Source organism: Passer montanus, unplaced genomic scaffold (assembly GCF_014805655.1).
Source record: "Passer montanus isolate IOZ18808 unplaced genomic scaffold, ASM1480565v1 scaffold41, whole genome shotgun sequence".
NCBI classification, from domain to species: domain Eukaryota; kingdom Metazoa; phylum Chordata; class Aves; order Passeriformes; family Passeridae; genus Passer; species Passer montanus.
Genome location: NW_024368930.1, coordinates 2,584,532 through 2,606,207, shown reverse-complemented (window position 1 = coordinate 2,606,207; position 21,676 = coordinate 2,584,532). Strand labels below are relative to the sequence as shown.

The 21,676-nt window shown below is 45.4% G+C and overlaps 1 protein-coding gene across 1 annotated transcript in view; it reads left to right on the top strand.

The window, feature by feature from the left end:
- Positions 1-1,690: 1,690 nt before the first annotated feature.
- The window catches only part of BMP7 (bone morphogenetic protein 7), a 41,358-nt gene continuing 21,372 nt past the window's right edge, over positions 1,691-21,676 (top strand). The window contains exons 1-2 of the mRNA XM_039719119.1: positions 1,691-1,704; positions 2,327-2,808. Of these exons, the coding sequence (XP_039575053.1) occupies positions 1,691-1,704; positions 2,327-2,808 (496 nt within the window). The remainder of the gene's footprint in view (positions 1,705-2,326; positions 2,809-21,676) is intronic.

Sequence of the window (21,676 nt, the reverse complement as noted above, 5' to 3'; positions counted from 1 at the left end):
AGTCAGATTTTAAATGAGAGCAACAAGCAATTCCAGTGCAAGTAATTTAGGCAGCAGAGACACCTGCTCTCCAGCCCACTGTTCCATCCTTGCAGACTTTTTCACCTCATATCCATGCCAAAGGCAAGGCTCCTTGTCCTACTGCTGCTTGATGAAAGGCCAACACTCACAACTCTGGAAAAACAGTCTACAAGGAACACAAAAGGAAGAGAAATCAAGTTGTCTGCAGCTGAAAGGGAGAGCAGAGATATCCCAAATCATCTGTCTGCCCTCCCTACAGCAGCCTGACCCAGACACCCTCTCCTTGCCCCCAGCTGTGCATTCCTGTGGCCTCCCTCCTTCCACAACATGGAGTCAGTCAGAACAAGAGGCTGACCCAGCAGAAAATTACTTCAGCAAAAGCAAATCCACAAATGGTTAAAAAAGAAATAATTTTAAAAACAGAATCAGCTTTCTGACCTGTGTGTGTTGGTACCAGCACTGCAGAGGGGTGGGGCTGCACATCTGAAGGTCTGGGCTGGGGTGGGATGAGAAAACAAAAGTCTTTCTCAGGGGGAGCCTGGCTTTAAATCAGCTTAAATTGATCTAGAAACCACACCCTCGGCAAGGAAGAAATGTAGGCAAATACATGCTGGTGGTGAAGAGCAGGTTGGTGCTGCTCCTCAGGAAGTAGAAAAGATGCTGGAGAGTTTGATCTTAACTGGGCAGCCGAAATTCAGCTGCTGGGTCCTGGTGTTTCCGAGAAATGTAGGCAAATACATGCTGGTGGTGAAGAGCAGGTTGGTGCTGCTCCTCAGGAAGTGGAAAAGATGCTGGAGAGTTTGATCTTAACTGGGCAGCCAAAATGGGTCCTGGTGTTTCCATCGTGGGGAGCACTGGGAATGCAGCTACAGGGGGGATTTCTGAGCAGCACCAATGAGCGTGGCAAAGTGTTTCTTGTTACCTAAAGGGGATGTAGCTCCACAACCTGCCTGCCCCCTCCATCCTCCCGAGCTTGAGCCATTCCTAACCATGTGTTAGGTCTGAGCTGAGGGTTTAATGCTGGTTCCACCTCTATTTCAATAGTGCCATGAGTGAGTCATTTCTATGTGATGCCTCAGTTTCCCTGTTATTAAGAGGTGCACATGCATGCATACAAACACATTATTTCATTCATCTTGATTCCCATGCAGTTTTTTGACTGGCTACCTGCTGTTCACACCAGGATTTGAAGCATAAAGAACTAAAAGAAGTGCTGAATATTAGTTTCCAAAGGAGTTGCAGGATCTGGTGCTGGATACTACCAGATGTTGCTTGTCTGAAAATATTAACAGAACAATCTATCAAAAAACACCCCCGAAAACACTGACCTGCTTTAGCCTCCACCCCTCTTCTTTCTCCTTTGCCCAAGGAATTAATTAAACTTAATGTATATATGTATGATTTCTGGGGTTACCTCAGGCTCGATTCAGTGACCCAAATACACCATCCTGGCTTCCCCTTCTTTCCAAGTAAGATTTGGGAAGCATTAGTTTACATTTGTCATCTGATATTATTATTATTATTAATTACTGTTGTAGCAGACAGCTACCTGGGCTAATTGGGACTGGAGCTGCATTACTGTAGATGTTGCATCCACCGAGATAAAAAAGTCATTGCTTTAAGAAGTTGACAATCTATTTCAAGGCAATATCCCCACGAGCAGAAGGAGATGGGAAGGCAAAGGTGCGGGGTGATGGAATGGCATTAACCACCCGTGTGCACAGGTTGATAGTTTCATTTCAAGCGAATGTTCCCGGTTTTACCATTCATAGAGAATATCTCCCCCTTCGGATTTCTAACGCTTCTCCATTAACTCTGCCCACCGCCAGCTGGAAAAAGTGACCCGGGGCTCTGTGCACTGACACACATTCGTGTCTGTGTAGGTGAATTTATAATCATCACTTCTTAAATTATTTAATGGAGTTTGTTTTGTCAGGGCGGTCTCTTCTAATCTGAACTTCTTAAAGAAAAAAAGAGTAGGCAGGAAAAAGAAGTGTGTACGCGTGCTTGTGCAGGCAGCCGATGCACTCGCATCTATAAAGTCTGTGGGAGTTTGGGCCCCTTCCTTATGCATAAACCGCCCTCTCTCCTGGGCTGTCTTCTCCTTCATGACGTTCACGGCAATTTAGGCGCTGGGGACCGGCTCAGCCTCTCGCCGAGCCCGCAGCCTCCACAAACATCCTGAAAAGCAACCTGAGCAGACGTCCCTCCTCGAGGCAGTTCCAGGGATTTTTCCCTCCCGAGCGGCTTGCAGCGGGCGAGCCAGAGAGAGCGCCTGGGCTCAGCCGCCTGCTCCTCCCACCAGAGACACCCTCCCGCCGCTCCCCGCCGAGCCGCGCCGCTCACACGGCTCCGCCGCGGCGTGCGGGACGCGGGCACAGCGCTCCGCTCCCGCTGCCGGGAAAGCGCCTCGGCCCGCCGCCGCCGCCTCCTGCGTGCTGGCCGACTTCACGGTGGACAACGAGGTGCACTCCAGCTTCATCCACCGGCGGCTGCGCGGCCCCGAGCGCCGCGAGATGCAGCGGGAGATCCTCTCCATCCTCGGCCTGCCGCACCGCCCGCGGCCGCACCTCCACGGCAAGCACAACTCGGCCCCCATGTTCATGCTGGACCTTTACAATGCCATGTCCGTGGAGGAGGGGGCGGCGGGGGCCGCCGCCGAGGACGGCGAGGGCTTCTCTTACCCCTACAAGCCCATCTTCAGCACCCAGGGGCCGCCTCTGGCCAGCCTGCAGGACAGCAACTTCCTCACCGAAGCTGACATGGTCATGAGCTTCGTCAACTTGGGTGAGTGCCGGTCTGGCGGGGCTGGGTCCGGGGCAACCGGGCAGGGAGCAGTGCCAGGGGGAGGCTGGAGCGGGGACCTGGCCACCGGCGGGGGGACAGGGGCTGGTGGCGCAGGTGGCCCCGGCTGGGAGCTGTTTCCCAGCGGGTCAGGTGGCTGACAGCCCACCTGGGCAAGGAAGGGCAGGTAGCGGCCCTCGGCCGCCTTGCCAGGCGGTGACTGAGCGGCATCGACGGGGAGAGGGCTCTGAGCTCCCCTCACAGCATTTGGACAGCCACGAGCTCTCCCCTCTCTCCACACTGAGGTCTTTGTCGTCTGCTCCCTTCGATAGTTGCTGCGCGACAGAAATGGGATTTGCAGGTAGGAGTTAAACAGGACCATTAGCAGGTCTGCTCCACATCCCGCACCGCCACGGAAGACGCGAAACCCCGGCGGGAGCAGCGTCCCGCACAGCTCCCGGTGCCGGGCTGGGGCTCCCGCGGGATGCGGAGCCCCGGGGCCGCGGGGACGGATGGCTGGGACGCTTCCCTGCGGCATCCCAGCGCCCGGAGCGGCTGAGCCGCTCGCACATGTTTTCCTAATGGCTTGGGAGGGATTCCACAGTAAATCCTTATTTACTCCTGCAGCTTTTCCTGTTGACCCCGGTTTATGCCGCTAACTCGCCTCTTTTCACAAGCACATGTGGATGGGTTTATGCAAACGATACGAGAGCTGGCACGCTTTGTATGCGGCTCACTAGGCCTCTCTAATTGGATGCCACGGCCCAATCTGATTTCTATTTGCTCGCTGTAGATTGCACAGCCGTGTGGACTGACTGGGCCGGATTTGAGTAAAACATTGTCAGGGTGCGCATTCTATTTTAAATATATAATTACAGACCTGGCTGCTCTATCCGTTTTTAGACCTCATCATGCGCGGCTCTCAAACCACACACGTACAGATTGGTGCCTGCAAGTTCAAGGCAGAACCTGAATTGTATTTCCAAAACAAGATCAGCTCAGACTTTGTCCCAAACAAAGGGAAACGCAAAGTGCAAGAGGAGCACACCTCTGGCACATAACCTGCCAGGAATTACAGACCCCTGAGATCTCCAATAAATCCATTTTCACATTTATGGATGTCCCTGTTCTGGACACTTCCACTGTCTGGAACTTCAGAGGCAGCAAAGATGAAACCACCACCTAAACCAGCACCTCTCTAATCCCAGCACTTTAACTAACTTGAAAAGCTCAGCAGCTGTAAGGGCTCTGTGCCACACGTTAATAATTATTAGACACGGTAGCCATCCCGGCACAATTCTTGCATGATAAGGAGCCACGGGACGCTGTGGGAGAGCTCTAGTTTGCATGAGCTGCGCCTCCTTATTAACTGCCATAAGCTGCACAGTGGGAAGCTCGGAATTACATCTGGCCCGGGGGCTGTACTCTGCTGCTTTCCATTTGGAATTACAGTGTTTGTCTAGTCACTGCTGGATACTTAAGCCGATGAGCAATGATACATTTAAAATCAAATATTTGAGCAGTCAAAAGTACCAATAGCAGTCAAATATTTGACTTTAAAGATAAGGGTGACCTTGCTAACACTGTTCTTGGGTCCTACACCGAGTGCAAGGAAAGTCCTGAGCAGAAGACAAAGATGTTCAAATAACAATAGCGAAATTCGCTCTTTGCTTTCCATTTCAGTAGAGAGGAAAGAACCTTATGAAACATGTAAGTACATAATGGGAGGGAGTTTAGCTCTGCTCCTCAGGTGTAGTAATTTACTGAATCATCAGTGAAACTGCAGCGCTCCTGTCCCACACTGCCGATGTAAGGAAGAGTCTCCTTGTCAGCTCGTGTAAGAGTTATAAGAAAGAATTAATATTTAGGCCACTGATGGGTTTGAATACAAAGGAATGGAATCGATCCACAAATGTGAAATAAAAGTTACATTTTGGATATGTCTGTGTCTACGTGAGAACTTTGTATGGAGCAGGTTTCACCTGTGTAAGCCATAACCCCCGATAATCAACATCCTGATGCAGTTTGGTGCCTGCAGTGGATTTATTCATTCATTTCCACCCGCCAGGGTTTGTTGTTAGCTTAGAAATGCAAGAGCGTTCTTTATGCAAACTCCTAAATGATTATTTTATTGAATTGCTGTCAGCACGGTCAGGGAGTAGTAAGAGCACAAGCAAAGCTCCTAAAAGCACAAGCAAAGCTACCAAACTACTAAAAGGAGTTTTAAGGACAGGTGGAATTACGACCAGCAAGGCACTTTTTGGAGGTTTATCTGTGCTGTTTTGTTCCCTTGTCAACAGTGCATGCCAGGACGAGTTTAAAAAGGACACAGATCTATAATAGCTTTCTTCATCGCTGTGCACACCTTTCATCCCATTATAGTCATTGCTCTTTCATCTTTATAGGACAAAGACAGGCTTGTTTATGGAGGTTTTAATGAATTAGAGCAGCCACTCACTCCATATATAATCAAACACAACACCTGCTTTGAGACGTACAGTTTTCTGTGACATTCAGGGAAAATTAGAAGATCTATTGTAGAACTGAATTTTTGTGGAGACTTTCTACAATGATCCCTTTTAAAGCAGAGCTGAATTCCTAAACGCAGACTGTAGTAAACTGTGTCCTACTTTTGTAAGAGATACTCTGTGAGCATTGCATTTCACAGGTAGGCTTTTATTACTATACCAGAGCCATCACAATGAGGAAGTGTCACAGCATAATAAAGTTTCATTTTAGAATGGAGGAAGTAAAAGAGAGTAAAGAAATAATACTTTGAAATTTCAGTCAATAAAAAACGGTAATTCCAGGCTTCCAAATGCTAATCTACAAAAGCACTTTTTTTGCCTTATTTATATTTTTCATCCATCGAGTTGTACAATTTTAGAGGGAATAGTATTTTTTAAAAAACTACATTGCAAGATTTACTGGGCTACATAGTAAAAATCCCAACGACAAACCCCACACACATTGATTTCTATGGAGATACTGTGTATATTTAGTCCAGAAAATTTACGCTGGGTATTGGTAGGGAGGAACCAGAATACAGGTGCTCAGTTTTAGGGAGCTTTGTACTAAGCAAAATTTTACTTACTGTAAATTCCTGACAACTAATTAGATTTAGATTTATAACCAGTTAATTTACAGGCTACATTTTGTCTTAGCTTACACCTGTGCTAAGAGGAATGGGGAATGGAGTTGTGTCAAGAATGAAGTTATTTGTAAATTAAAAGAGAATTTAGCCACAGTGGTCTGACTAAGTTAGCCAGTTAATTACTGGCTAATTTTGTAAAATTTATTACTGTAATTTTAGCATTTGGAATTTAATTTCAGATCCTGTCCAGTACAGTTTACAAACGGATCCATTTTAGGAACTGAAAAAACGCAAAGCATTTTCTGCACAAGTTTAATTTCAAGTTTATAAACAGCAGCTGAGGAGTAAACATCCTCTAGATGACTTAGGCCTTCTCTTCTAAAAATAATTGCGTTGTCCTTATGCTGGTAAACTTGCCTTGGTAAACAGACTTGCTTAGAATATTTTTAAAAGAGTCGGCACAAGTGATAGGCAATTTGTTAATTTGTCTCGTGGTTGATTATAAAATGAACAACGTTGTTTAATCCTGGCAAAAAAGAGGTGGGGGGAGAATTAGTCATTCTTGGAAGGAGCACTTGAAAGTGGCTTTTGTTAATATAAATCAAGAAGCTGAAGAGCCCCCAAGTTTCCTTTTATTTCATACCATCTGGCTATCCTTTTTGTTGACAAGTGTTTGGCATAGAGAACCATCTCTTTGCCCTTTAATAACAGGCTTTAACACTGTAGGGTATTAGAAAAAGATTCTATAACAGTTAAAAAATTTCCTTCGGGGAATACTTTATAAAGTGAGCACGGGCTGCAGGCATTTGCAGCTGTAACCTGGCTTGTGTTAAAATTTGGAAGGGGCTGCCTTGCATTCCAGCTCACTACAGGCCTTCATTGGTGTACAGCCAAAGGTTAATATAGATGTCACACAGTTTTTCTTTGGAGAGCCTCAGATATAAGAGTACGAGTACAGCTGTGTTTTTAGTAACCCTTTCATAATCACTTCTTTTAAACCTCATTTTCCTGCTTGTATAAATCAAAGATTTTCAAGGATATTTGACCTGGATTTGAACTTATTTGATCTTCACATATTTCCCACTTGAAACAAAGCAGATTAAAAGTTAGCCCTGGATGCCTGGTCCCGATCACATGGTGTGTCCATACATTAGGCCAAGCCCTCAGCTCTTTTTGTTTCTTCTCTTCCACCTAACTCTGTTAAAAGCTCTCAAGCCTGGACAGGTACATCCCATAATTGTTTTGGGCAGCTGGATATCCCTTGGTGGTGTAAGACTGGCTAAGGCAGAAAGCTCACAGCCAAGTCAAGGTGTGACCGTGCAGCAAGTGACCGGCAGGTATTCCCTGAATGTGCAGACCCACCCCAGAGAGAATTTAATTAATTTTCTAATTTCCAGGTGTGAAAGAACAGAGCAGGACAGGAACTATTTACCTCTGCCAGGGGGTGTGCTGCTAGCAGAGCAAAGAGCAGCCAAGGACGGATGTCCTTATGCAAGGAAAAAGGACCTGGAAATTGTCCCCATCCGCTGGCACACAGCAGATTTATCCCAGAGCAGGGTCTTTGCTCTGTTCCCACACAGGCTGTCCTGGGGGGGTGAATCCCCCTCTGTGAGCTGCACTTTAGAAGCCAAAACACAGCAGCCCTTAAAGGGCTTTGAAGGAGACAAGCCTTGATGGCCAGGTCTTGTGATGCTGGTAACAGGAGCTGGGCACCAGTGGAGCGTGCAGGACCTGCTCCCAGTGCCCCCAGTCGTGCCATGCCTGTGTCTCTGTGTGTGTCCCAGCACTCCCCCTGCAAAGGAGCTTTAATGGCCTCTGGACAGGCAGCACAAAACCAGGCACTGCATTCCCTGGAAATAAGCCTGAAACACATTTTCGGGTCGGCGGGGAGAGATGTGTGAGAGAAGGTTACACAAGTGGTTGGAAACATTAATTAAAAAAAAGATTATAACTATTAAAGCCCAGTCAGAGCCGTTGACAGGCTCCTTTTAAACAGGACACTGTGATGTTTTAGTTTAATACATTCTGGCAGTGTCACTGGGGTTAAGGCTAATACTGGGATGTGTGGATCCTGTCATGTTATTGTCAGGAGGAATGCAGGGATTAGGTTTGAGAGTGGCGGTGGGTGAGTGCTGCAGCTGTGTACACTTATTATAAAAGATTTAAGTCCCACTGGTAAAATCAATATATTAAATTGCCAGAGCCCCTGTTTTTAATTAGTTTAAATCAAATATACGGTTAGTGCCATTAGGGCTGCTATCCTTGAACCAAGTGAGGAAATGCTAATATTTATGTGGAAACTGTTAATTTGTGGTTAAAATGATAACACATTTAGTTTTATGCCTCTAAATTGTCCTAACTGGATGAATACCAGTGAGAAGTTGCAATGATGGATGAAGTCATCTGAGCAAGAACACAAGTAAGCAAATTTTGATAGCATGCCAGATAAGGAGACTACCTGTTGATATACAGCATTAAGAGACCATGATATTTTAAACCCTTTCCAGTCCTCCTCTCTAGGGCCTACATCAAAGTACTTTTATGAATTAACTACATCTATATCTCAAAAATATGTACCATTACTATATATAAATAAAAGATGCTATTTTATATATGTGTATTTCTTGTCTAAATGGAAGAAACTTCTAAAGAAATGAGAGAGTTGTTTAAATTAGTTTCAGGATGAAGAGTTTCCTTCTCAACTGTTTGAAATAAACGAGACTACACACAAGGACTAATCACATGGATAAAGTTCTGCACATGCTTAAGTTTGGGAAAATGGAAACCCAAGAGAAAATTCTTGGCTAGGTCTTCATTGGTGTAAATTGTCAAATTTCTACTGAAGCTGGCCCTGTGGTCTCATTTATACAACTCTGCGTCCAAAGTAATTCCCATAAACTCCCTCTTGATTTACATGAGCACCACTGAGAGCAGAATTGGGCCAAAGAAGTGCCCCTGTGTTGAAATAATGAGCATGCAGTAGTTTCTGCTTGAGCTTCACAGAGTTTTCTCTCCTAATCTTGAAATTGTTTCTGAGGGAAGTTTCCTTTGCTGCAAACAATCAAAACATGAACCAGCTCCTATTAGTCACTGCTTATCATTATTATTATTATTAGCCCGATCCATGTTGTTGAACTACAGCTGAATTCCCATCCTTGCAACAAACAGAATTTAGCAAATAATGTTTGACAAAAATGTGAAACTGATATTTCTTAATACAAGACATATTTCATATGGAGAAACTTCAGTGCTGAAAGATTCCTGGTATCAAAATATCTGAATCACAGTACAAATAAACAGCGCCTTGTAAAGGCTGCGGGGCCAAATTCCGTGCTGGAGTAATTCCACTGAAGCTAGTGGAATTGTGCCAGGAGATAAACTGCCATCTAGATTTTTTTGGTGTTGGATATTTTGTCAGTAAAAATCTTTGCTGCAAAAGAGGTTGCAGGTAGCAAAGATAGAACTGATTCTAATTCAAAAAGCCCTTTTGGAAATCCTTGTTTCATTGATGAGGACCACGAAGTTTGCTGAGCCCCACCCTGTATTTGGGTGTATGTTCTACAATTCCATTATTTATACATAAATATACCTGATTTACAGTAGGTAACAGAGAAGCCATCGTGGGTGTAATCCCCACCACACTGTGCCTTACCCCTTTTTTAAACATTTGTGCCATCTACATCTCAGAGTCAGTGAAAATCCTTCAGTGATCCAGAGTGAGTGGACTGAATCAATGGCAACTTTGAGACTGCAAGTTTTAGTGTAATTGCTTTATTGTTTTGGAACCAAGATGCTTACAATCCAGTTCCTGTGCAAACATGTTTAACGTGTGTTAATGTGTTTCAAAACCAGACCCTCTCCGCAAAATTCTGCTTTTCATTAATTGACATCAGTAGCATGGTACAGTATTTCAAAGCACTGGCCAAATATAAACTGTGTTTCTAATTTCCTTACTTTCCTGTGTTTGGAATGCCAATGTTAATTTGTTCCCATGGAAGAGTGAGAGCTGCCAACCACAGTTTCATATAAATGGCTTTACAGTGCAGGGCTGCCAGCATTAAATGATACTTAGGAATTTTCATGACATTTTGTATTTAATGCTGTGTGTGTGAGAGAGAGAAATTGAGGGAGATGTATGGCATGTTGAACAGCACAAGCTCTGATGATCAAGGCAAATGTTTGAAGAAATTTATCCTTTGAGGAACTGTTACTTAATGTTTCTTCTTATTTAGGATTTTTTAATAATCTGTCAGATATTACACAGCATATTCCTTGTGCCCAGCAAAAAGCTGTTTTGCAGAGGACTTCATTGCTAACGATCCAAACAATTTCCCCCCACATCCCCCAATAATTTTAGTTATTTATTAATAGATGAGCAGATGGACTTTAGTTTATGTTGTTCCTCTGATCATTCTGAAGTAGATTGTAAGAATGTGATATTACTCAACGTGAGAAAATGCAAAAGCAAAAAAAGCTGCCACTACTAAGGAACAGGGGAATTAACTGATTCTAGTTTAACTGCCAACAGGTAATTTTTCTTTAGCAGAATAGTAGCAGTTAGATAAAATCACTTGCCTTTCTTAAAGAAAATCGAGCATAATCATAACTTCTTTAGAGGTATGTCTGCCTTTGTACATAAACCAAATGTGAAGCTGCCTTTAAACAAAGTTTATTTTAAACTGATAATGGTAAAAACAAAGTCTGTTTATGTATTTCTCCTTTTATTCCTGGAAGATATTCAAAATACAACTTGTTCAGTTTCAGTAGATTCCCCTTAATGAGTGCTATGGTTTATCTCTGCATTTCCCCAGTTTATTGGAACAGGTGCAGAGTCTGCCATCGGTGCCAGCCCCGTGCTATACCAACAAACAAAGTGTTGTTTTGGTTCACTGGATTTAAAAGTCTCCTGAGAGTAAAGAAATGAAAGAGAAAGAATTTAGAAAGTGCCTAGTGAAGGAAAGGCACTTCAAGTAATGTGCTTTGTCACTCAAGTCTTCCCGTAAATTACCTTAAACTATTTCTAAACTGTTTGAAAAATATATCCGTGGAGGATTAAGTTTCTGTTGCATCCTGGAGGTTCCACACTATTCTTTATCATCCTTATCCTACCACAGTAGCTTCCAAGTTAGAGTATTTTGTTGTCAGGTTGAATTAAATTGTACAGGAGTAAAAACTCATTTTTTCCTTCTCTTAAAGTGGAAGAACTGTGAATTTTCTTTTTTTTTTTTCCCCAGTATTTCTGCTTCCACCTCATTGAAGAGATACTGCAAATAGCCATCCAAGTTTAAACAAGATTATGTTGTAATTAGACAGACAAACTCATAATTATTTAAGGGCTAAACCAACAACAACAACCCTTTCAGGTTCATTTTGACAGTGTTTATCCAGTGTATCTGGAAAGGCTTACAATTAAAGTGCCTGAAGGGTGGGGATGAGATTTTTCAGCATGCAGTCAGTGCTATCGGGTCCACCTGGCCTGGGAAACTATGCAGGCTTTGTAGTGGAGAAAATCCCTTAACTTAGATCTTCATGGCAAGCTCTTAAAAGCTACCTTCCTTAAAAAAAAAACAAACCAAAAAACAAGGAAAAGGAGGGCAGAGGGAAGGCAGTTCCCCCTGAGCAATAATTAAAGCGAGCAGGAGCTCTCAGTGCTGGGGCAGCAGCAGATGAGCTGATAATCAGCAGAGCATCCTGGAAGGTTTTCCTGCTGCACACCAGAGCTCCTCAAAGGAGAACAGAGCTCCTGTGCTGCTGCCACAGCCTCTCTGTGATGGGCAATGCTGGGCTGAATCACAGCTCCTCACAGCCCCACTGGTGTCAGCACAGCCCCACTGATGTCACCACAGCTCCACTGATGTCACTCCAGCATCCTCACAGCCCCACTGATGTCACCCCAGCCCTACTGATGTCACTTCAGCTCCTCACTGAGCTGCAGCAGCCTGGCCCCAGGCCACCCTGGCAGTGAAGTCACCAGCCCTGCCACCCCCGAGGAGCTGGCACGGTGTCCTGTGCCCAGCCTGGGGCTGTGAATCAGCCTGAGCCTGGGGCTGTGAATCAGCCTCTGGGCCTGGAGCCCCTGGGCCAAATCCTGCCTTTGGCCACTGCCTTGGCACTGGGGGGGCCCCCTCGGCTTCACCAATTGTTCTTCCCACAGCTCAGTGGCTGTAAAACATTTTAAAAGAGACCAGAAGAGCTCTGGGAGTAGTACTAAAAAATGCTCATAAAATAATGCAGCATTAGTAGCTGGCAGTTTTAGTTCTGATGGAGAGAAGGGTTTCTGCCTGGGTGAGGACTGGGGATGGGGCTGGTTCTGTTTCTGTGTCAGTGCCTGGAACACCCATTTAAACAGAAGGTTAAAAATTACTGTAATTTAGAAATTCTGAATTCTGGTGCTTACATGTGAGTACTGTTCTTTTGTATCCATATTTTAAATATTTATTTATATAAGACAATTATCTGTAATGCCATGAATGATAAACAGTCATCACTAAGGGGAATCCATTCCTAATTGTATTTGTTCTACCCACAAGCTGCTCTTCCCTTGGTTCTCAAGGTTGAAACTTATTGCTTTTTCCATCACTAAAAATATTCTGAACAATTTAATCTTGCTACTTTTATTTGTTTATTACTCTGCAGTCATTATAATCCCACAGGGACTTTTTAGATGTTAATAAAGAGTACTGCACATCACTTTTCCTGAAGCTTGTGTGGCACTATAAACATTATGCTGAGCTTAAGTTCCCCTTTCTGACCATATCCTTTAAAAATTCAGCATTTGTTAAGAGAATGGAGGGGATTTTTTTTCTTTTCTTTTAAACAAAAAGAAATAAAAGGGGGAAAAAAAAAAGTAACTTTATCCTCAATCTGCTAGCTACATAAAACAGTAAATGTTCAGTTGAGGCAGGGGAAAACCAGAACTGCTAGAGACTGGTTGTTTCCTTTTGGAGGAAACAATAAATGTGCCCACTTGTATTTTAACAACATTACTACTGAGCCCCCTAATTACACAAATAATCTTGTAATAAACTGCAGGAGAGAAGAACTGAAAAAGAATCATTCATCACAGATCTTTCCCCTCAGCTCAAAAAGAAACTTTTGGGTAACTACTCTTAAATCTTGGCCCAAACCAGGAGATGAAGATATTTCAGCACTATGTGATGAATCATTTGTCTCCTGAGACAGGTGAAAAGGAGAAGCAAATCAGACATGTGGTGTAAAACTTCTCTCACTGGTGTGGACACAACTTTGACCTCTGAATACAACAGTTCCTGCCATCCATGGCATGCACTGTAATCAAATTACCAGAATATTGGAGTCCATATCCACAGAAATCTCTGACTGTTCTGCTGCATTAAAGCCTGACACAGGAATACAGAAACACACAAAAGATTCCAGGACGAGGCAGAAACGCATCCAAGCACACCCCAAATATTTCTCCAGCAAACAGTAACTGTCATTTTGCTCATTAGTCCACAGCTGTGAGATGAGAGCTGCCTCACTGGGAATCCTGCAGAGGAGGGAGGTGAATCCCTCCAGTGTGTGATACCCTGAGAGCCTCTCCTCCCTGGGTAGCCCAAGCAGTGAGCAGAGCCTGGCAGGCAGGACAGCGAGCTGGAAGCAGTGCTCTGTGCTCATCTCCTTCAGAGATGCTTTCACAAGCCCCACACACTCACTCCTGTGCTATTTTTGCCCCTTGCACGCAATGGGACGTGAGCTGTGCTGCCTCCATTCACGCCAGACCGTGCGGGGACACCAGGGTGTATTTCAACAGCTGATCTTTTACCCCAGAACTGCAGTTGCAAAATTGCCTTTGAAGACACGCAAAAACCAAAACAAAACAGAAAATGCTGTTGTTAGGGGCTGACTCAGGAGGCTGCGTGGCCCAGCCCTGGTGAGAGGCTCGGTGTCAGGAATCCAGCAGGGCTGTGGTATGCAGGGCTAGGTGCTGCTGATGTCACTGATGGGCTTATCTTGTACCAAAAGAAAATTCCTCTTGTATAAAAGGGATCGTGGGTGGGAATTAAACTGCAAATAAATCTTTGCCTCACCCTTAGATGCCGTTATGCCTGGGGCATGGGCCACCAACGTTTAGAGTGTAAAGGGGACAGACACGTGCCCATGCCCTACACGTGGATTTATCATGTTTATCTTCCTGAGGACATGCCTGAAATAACAGTTTAAACTTGCCATCTCTCTGAGAAACCAGCATTTTACATCTGCAAGCAGGAGCGTATGTGGATGTCAGCAACCCCCAGGTTTTCAATATTCATAGCTGTCAGGGCTGTATAGAGTTAATAAAAAGCAAACAGCCGCCTGCTTATTTCTCAATAAAATAAATGTGTTGCACAGCAAATGTTCCTAGAAAGCAAAAAGCTCCTGTGCATGAGCTATGAGTCCCATCACAGGCTAAAGGACAGTGAGAGGGTGTGTGGTGCTGCAGGGAGGGTCATTCCAGGCAGTGACCTCCTCTCCAGGTCCCGTGTCCCAAACCCAGTGCCCCACCTGAGCTCGCCTCTCTTGGCAGCACAGAGGAAACATGATGATCTCAAAGAAAAATGTGAACTAGGTCATGAAGTCACACTTGCATGAGGAAGGGCACTCCACAGTGTCTTTGTAAGCAGAAACTGAAGTTTCTAATGGTTATTTTCCAAAACATGCCTCCAAATACTTTGTTTCTGTTTAATAATTATAAACTGCGTTAATACCACTGGACCTCCCACATACAGAACACCTGAGGAAGAGGCAGTGGCTGCAAGAGCCGGGGTGCAAGGAGAGCACTGCTCTGGCAGGGATTTCCCCTCTGGGCAGCAGGACCTTTCCCCTCAATGGTTTGTTGTCCCCTAATCTCTCAGCTCTCCTGGCCCAGAGCTGCAGATGTTTGCCAGTGCACAGACAAGCTCGAAAGGCCCAGCTGGTCGTGGTCTTGGGGCACAGCTCTGTGTGTACATTCCAAGCTGAGATTTTGCTGATCACAAGCAAAGGCTGAGATCCTTATCTGATGTCCTCGTGCCTGATATCTGCTGCTTATTTTGTAATATCCCACAAACTGCTCTCTCAACAGCACCAGAATCTGGGAATTTCAGCTGAGAAATCCAGCGAGTTGTATGGCTTCAGACCTGGGAAACTGGTTTTTAATTATTTTCCTTTTATCCCAGTAAACCACAAGAAAGGCTGGATTCCCTGCAACTCCTGCCCTGCTCCTCCCAGGCAGCCTGTGCAGGTGTAGGCCCACACTCCTGAGCATTTGGGGCCATGCTGGAGCTGTTGTGGCAATACAGTATTAAAGGAGGATTAATTAGATTTATGCTATTTATTTGGGCAGCTGTTCAGTAGATGAAAGGAAGTCTAATGCAAATGAAATGAATAAGCCTTAAGAGGCCAATGTCCAGTCACTTCCCACTCGCGTCCCTCAGCACAGCTGGTGCAGAAATGGGCACATTCTTTTGGCAAAAATGAGGCATTTGAAGATTCCATCAGCTGAGCTTTCCCTTTCAAGTGTTGCCAGTAGATGCACAACGTATACATGTGCTTTTAGAAGACTTTTATTTTGAACTCAAGATGTGAATCTATGGCATTAAGAAAAGCAGAACAATCCTTTATTTAGCTGCACCTGCACCTTAATGCCTAATGAGTTTAGTCTGATGGAATCCAGACCTCAGGAAGGATTATAAATTCTCATTTGATTTCATTTACTTCTAAAATACCTTAAACCAGCTGTACCAGTCCAGAATCCAGTCCTTCTTTCTCTATCACTTTTACAAGTGTTGAATCTTTTGCTGTCTTAAGCAACTTTATGCTACATAATGATACTGCAATAGTAATAAAAAACAGAGAGCAGCTTGGAAAAAATTAGTGTAGAATAATGTAGTAGAAGATAATTAATGTATAAGTATCTTAACTTAAAAGTACCACATTATGAGTACAAAAGTTTCCTAAAGTCCTTTTGGCCCTGGAGGGAAGATTTGGAGCTCACTCTCCAGACACCAGAGGTACCTTTAGCCATTTCTGTCTGTTTTGTATAAACACATCAGAGATGCTCAGGCAGTGACCTTCCCAAAATTACTGACTCAGGCTGCTTATTGTGAATAGTAGCTAATTTATCAAATAAAACTTATTTATCCCAGTGTAGGTACTGGAATGCAAGGGGGAAAATTGATCCTGTTACATCTCTGCATGATCAAATCATTGCATTGAAGAATTAGCATAACAAGATTTGGTTTTAATTTGCACGTCCTCTGCACATGCCAGATTGAGGTGCCTGTGCCCCCAGCAGGCTCTCATTTTCCTTCAAGTCCTTCCCCTGAGGGCTTTTTTCCCCATTTCAGGTTTGCCTGTAGCAGTGTCTCACACTGCCTCTTATCTCCCCTGGCTGAATACACTTCATTTCTACCAGATTTCTCAGCTCTGTCTCTCCTTCCTCGGGCCTGGGGATGTTTCTGTTTGCTCAATCTGTGTACAAGCAGTCAGGGCAGGCTGCTGGTTTTTGCATCAGGGATATTCTGAGACCTGCTCATTCTCAGAGCAGGTTGCAGGAAGCACCTTGGGCCCCATTTGTAAGAGTCTGGACTGGGGGATTATTTTTCTCAATAAACCTTATTGCCACTTAACTTTTCTCCCTCTTTGTGCTCTGCAGCCTCTTCCCCCTTGAGACACCCATCACCCTCCTGCTTTCTCCTCCTCCCTTTTGTGTGCTGTGGCTGCCACCTCAGCTTGATCCCCATCAGGAATCCTCCCCAGACTGCCACTCACTATCTCCGTAACCCTTGGATGCCCTGGCAAAATGTGTGACTTGCAATTCACACCTCAGGCTGGCACAGCTCTCCTGGGAAGTTGGCCTGGCCGGATGCAGCTCCCTGATTCCACAGCGCCAGGGAAGCAGCCTTGCTGTCCCCTGAATCACAAAGCCAGTGAGCAGTGTGATGCAGCCATCATCTCTGCTCTAAGGGGGGAAAGAAAAACGTACTCCTGCATCTTCACATACCTCCCAGAGGATCTGGGGGATGTGTGAGGCAGCAGCATGCCTCTGCTCCCAGGCTGTGCCATTCCACGTTGTGCAGACAGAGAAAAGAAAGCGGGAGCAATGATGAGCTTCTGCCTGTCCTTTTGCTCACTGCTCAGTTTGGCTGCAGGGACATTTCCAGGGCAGGGTGTGGAGCAGGGCTGAGGCTGCCTTTGGGTGCACTCACCCCAGCCTGCCCTGTGCACCCAGGTCCCTGCAGGAGCTGCTGGCCTGGTGCACCCATCCCCTCTTCCAGGTTCACAGAGACACAACAGCCCTGCTCTGACAGGGGTGAACACCAGCTCCCAGAGCCAGCATGAGACATCTGTGATGGCCACAACACTGGGGGGACACAGGATTTGCAGCATCACCACAGTCCCCAGCTTGTCTCTCTGGAAAACAGCCACCCACAAGTTTTGGGAATGGGAGAGCTGGAGGGGTGAATCCCCATGTCAGCACTGTCCTGGGTTCCCCCCTTTGCTGTGAAAGGAGGAAGAGAAACAGGATCTGAGAGCCTGGAGAGGGAGGCCCTGCAGGAGATTTCCTTATAGTGGATTCCAAGAGGATGAAGGTAGAAATAGAGGGAGTCTGTCAAAAGGAACAACTTCATGAACTCCCATTTTTTTACTTTTCCCTGTCACCCCTCCCTGAATTCTCCATTCCCTCACACCACTCAAATCCCACAGCAACCCTCAGTGCATTACAGCAGCTGCAGATGGATTGCAGCTCCATGTGCTGCTGTGTTTCACGTGACAGGGCTGTGAATAAGGTATTCTGTAAAAACACAACTCTTCCCTGCTTATTTAACTTTGCTTTCCCCAGATACACATGCAGACACAGCAAACAGCACCAGGAGTCACACCACCATCGGTCTGTTTACTATTAGGAGGGTTTGGTGTTCTCAGAGAAGTCCCACGTGTAAATTTTTCACAATACCTTTCATCTCGTCTGGCTCTGCTTTCAGCAGAGAAACCGCAGCCTGAGCGGGCACCCATCAGGGTACACTCGGGAAGGAAAATGGATTACCTGTGCTTAACCTGCCCAGATACTTCATGCATGGGCTTTAAAAAGAAATGGTTTTACCATCCAGCATTGCCTTGGAGTGTCTGCAGAGAAATCCCAGCAGGGAATGTCTCTGAATCTGGCAGCATGCACGATTCTCTCTGTCCCTTCCTTCCCAGTGACTGCTTCCCCCTTTGCCATCGACCATACTTGGGAATTTTAACTTGAAGGACTCCTGGGTGACACATGGGGCGAGAGGATGTGGTGACTCACAGCATCCGGTGGTCCCCACACCACATTCCATGGTGGCATGTGGCTCCTGGGGAAGCAGGTGGCTCCCGCACCGCGCTTGAAGCCCTGGGTACAACACTAACCCAGCACGGGGAGAACACCAACTTAGGAACACCAGGAAGGGAGAAACACCAACTTCTGTCCTGAGCAGCCCTTGCTAGCTGAAGTTTGACTTAGTCAGGAAGAACTTGCTGCTGTTTGGGAGATAATTAAACCCATCTTCCCTCGCCCGGCTGTTTGCACACGCACAATGATACCATTGTTCAGAGTCATGCAACACATATGCTGACATTAAAGTGTTTAATCTTGTACTACAGTATTCCATTATTTTTTGGACATCTGTACATGATAGAAAGGCTACGTATTAAGGGATTTGTTGACAAAGAAATGGCTAATGCTGATACATGTGTGGACTGAAAGGATCTTTCCAAGTTGTGTTCTGCAGTAGGGAGGCTGCTGCTTCCCAGGCCTGAAGCCTGGCACAGATGTGATATGCACTGTTGCTATTACCACTTTTCAATTTATAACAAGGAGTCAGTGTTCAGAAGAATTTTGGAAGCTCCCTGCTGGGTTTGTGGCTAGGTGGTCTTGCTGGCAATACCAGCTCCATGCTGAAAGCTGAAAAAATGAAGTGATGGCTAAAGGGAGAATATTAACTCCAGAGGGGTTTTTTTTTCCCTTTCGAAGCAAAAATGCTTACCCCAGATCACTTTGCAGAGTGAGCACTAAAGAATTTCCAACCTCTGAGTTTGGGGATAGGGATTTATGGAGCCTGGTTTTCATCTTCTTTGAAATTAGTGCATTAATCCTGCTCTCCACCCATGGATGGGGCAGGACTTTGCCCTGGCACATGCTGAATTTACCATGCAAGACACAGTTTATCACCTTCTCCTCCCTGTACCTGGCTGTAAAATGGGTCCCTGAGCAGGGAGCAGCTGGGTGCAGGTTCCCTTCTGCTGAGCTCTGCCCTGGCTCACAGCAGCCCCTTCAGCAAAGGGCACACGGGGACAAGGAGTCAGGGCAGGGCTTGGGCAGATGAGCCCAGAGCCAGCCCCCAAATATCTGGGACAGGCAGTGTTTTCAGAAGGGGCAGGATGGCAGCAATCCCCCATGATGGGATCCATTAATGAGTTGTAGAAAAACCACAGGCTATTTTTCTAGTAAGCTTATGTCACAGATCAGAAAATTGGCTGTATTTGTTTTTCCTTAGGTTTCTCCAAAAACCTGCACTAGCTTCTAGATGACTTGGAGAGCTGCAACTATTCCATGTAAAAGGCCTGCCAAATACTGTTTTTATCACTCTTTAAAAAAAATTTAAAAATATATCCCATCACACACCCCAGGACATTTGCTCTACTCCATTTATAGAACTCCCAATTTATATTCTTCAACTATTTCTTCAATTATTTCTGTAACTGCTGCTTTAGCTGCCTAATGTCAGCATGTAAATCATGAAGCCAAGAGAATGAAACAGATGAAAACCAATCACAGAACTTTGCATTCCCAAATTCTTGCCATTATAAATTTCCTGCCACTGCCCCTGTAACTCTTGCTGTCAAGCACAATGAGGAGGGAAACATGTGCCTTCGCAGACTGTGGCCTGGCATGACATTATTGCAATAATCTTTATTATAGTCCCCCTTTTCCTCAGGAAAATATAAGGACTGACCTCGCATTTCTTGCTCAATCAGGCGTCCTGCTGAGCCCAGTAGGCTCTTTCAGCTGCAGAGACCACTGGATCCTTCCCCTAATTGGTTTCCTCCTTCTTGAACCTCAGCAACATAAGGAGAAAAGGCCTATATTTCATAAATGCCATGGTTTTATCCACCAATTTAGAGACAAAGAAGCGCAATTTATAGAGGGAACATTTAATGCCTGTTAATTAGAAGCCCATCAAGAGGGCTCGAATTTGGCATGCCGAAAATTTACAGCTCAATTTCACAAGCCCCGAGCCCAAGGGGTGGCCCTGGCCTCCCTCCCGCCGTGCTGGGAGGTCCCTGGTCCTCCTGCCACCCTGCTCTGGGGCGTGTGGGGAGCTGGGACAGGTCAGGATCCACCCTAAAGGCCATCTGGGAAAGGGGAAATTTGTTTCCAGTTGAATACACTTCCCAAGGGAGACAGGAGGGTGAGGCAGGAGACAGGAGTGGAGCTTCCCTTTGAGCCACGGGCTGGTGGGGCTCAGGTGGAGCTGGTCCCAGGACAGCTGGTTTCTGGGAATCTCTGCACTGAAATGATGCAAGAGCTTCTGGAGCTTTGGCTTCAGTCTCAGGGGGTGATTTCAGAGGGAAGGAAAGGTAAATTTTCTTGGAGAATTGAAATAAGACTCTGCTGGATCTCAGGACAGCCCAGGCGGCCCTCGGCCACCTCTGAAGGAACAGTGCCCATTTTCTGTACTCTGCAGCTGCTGGGGAGAAGGCACATAAAGACTCTCCTACCCTCTAAACTCACCACACAGGTGGACTCTGAAAACCTGCTAGACCTTAATGCCAGAGCGTGGCAGACTTTTTTTTTGGCATCTGAATCTCTGAGGGGTTTCTCAGGCAGCAGCCTGGCTGAGGCAAGGGGGTGTTGTCTTTTGCAATCTATTTTCCTTTGACTTATCTTTCAGTCTCAGGAATTCAGGACCTTTAATCTATTTGAGATTAAAGTCCTTTACAAATCCCTTCTGGCCTTTTTTGGGAGTGAAGAAGTTACAGACACCCTACTGCACATTCCTTCTGGTGCCTTTTTCCATTGTAAATGAGAAACAAGTAGCTCTAATTGTTGTAAGCACTACAATAAATGAGACAACTGCTCTCAAAGTGCCTTATAAAAACAATTAACATATTATCAGGTGAAAGCGTTAACAAGAAAATTTAAGTTTTTACTTGTTTATATATTCAAAGTATATTCTAAGTGCATCACCCAAATGTGCCAGGGAGGAAGAGGTGTGGAATTACCAACGCTTTCCCAGTTTGGCAACCTGAGAACAGAGTCTATTCATCTGATGCTGAGTTTCTTTCTGCAAAGCAGTTTTTTTGCATCTTCAGAAAACAAGAGAGTAAAAATACCTAAGCAGGGAGATTGGCCTCCTGTGAAATGCATTGAAATTAGTGAAAAGATTTCTATTGACTTCCCTGGCATTTAGATAAGCTCTTTAATGCTTCAATAATAATTATTTTTAACACAGCCATTCTTGGAAAAGAGTCTTGCTGTGATTCCCCAGTCCTTTGCTCAGCACCTGGGGCTGCTGTGCTGGCTCCCAGGGCTGAGCTGGGATGTGTGGGGAGAAATTAAAACCCCTGCAAGCTGTGCCCCACCACAATCCTTGTGTCACGAGCCAGGCCTGGCTACCAGCAGCCCCTGACACCAACCCAAATGTCCAACCAGGGCTTGCAGAATTAGCTCAGGCTGGCTTTGCACTGGCCAGCAGAGATTTACAAAGGAGCTGCAAAGAGTTGGAGTTAGTTTATTTCTAACCTCAACATACTTTGCTGTGAAAATGA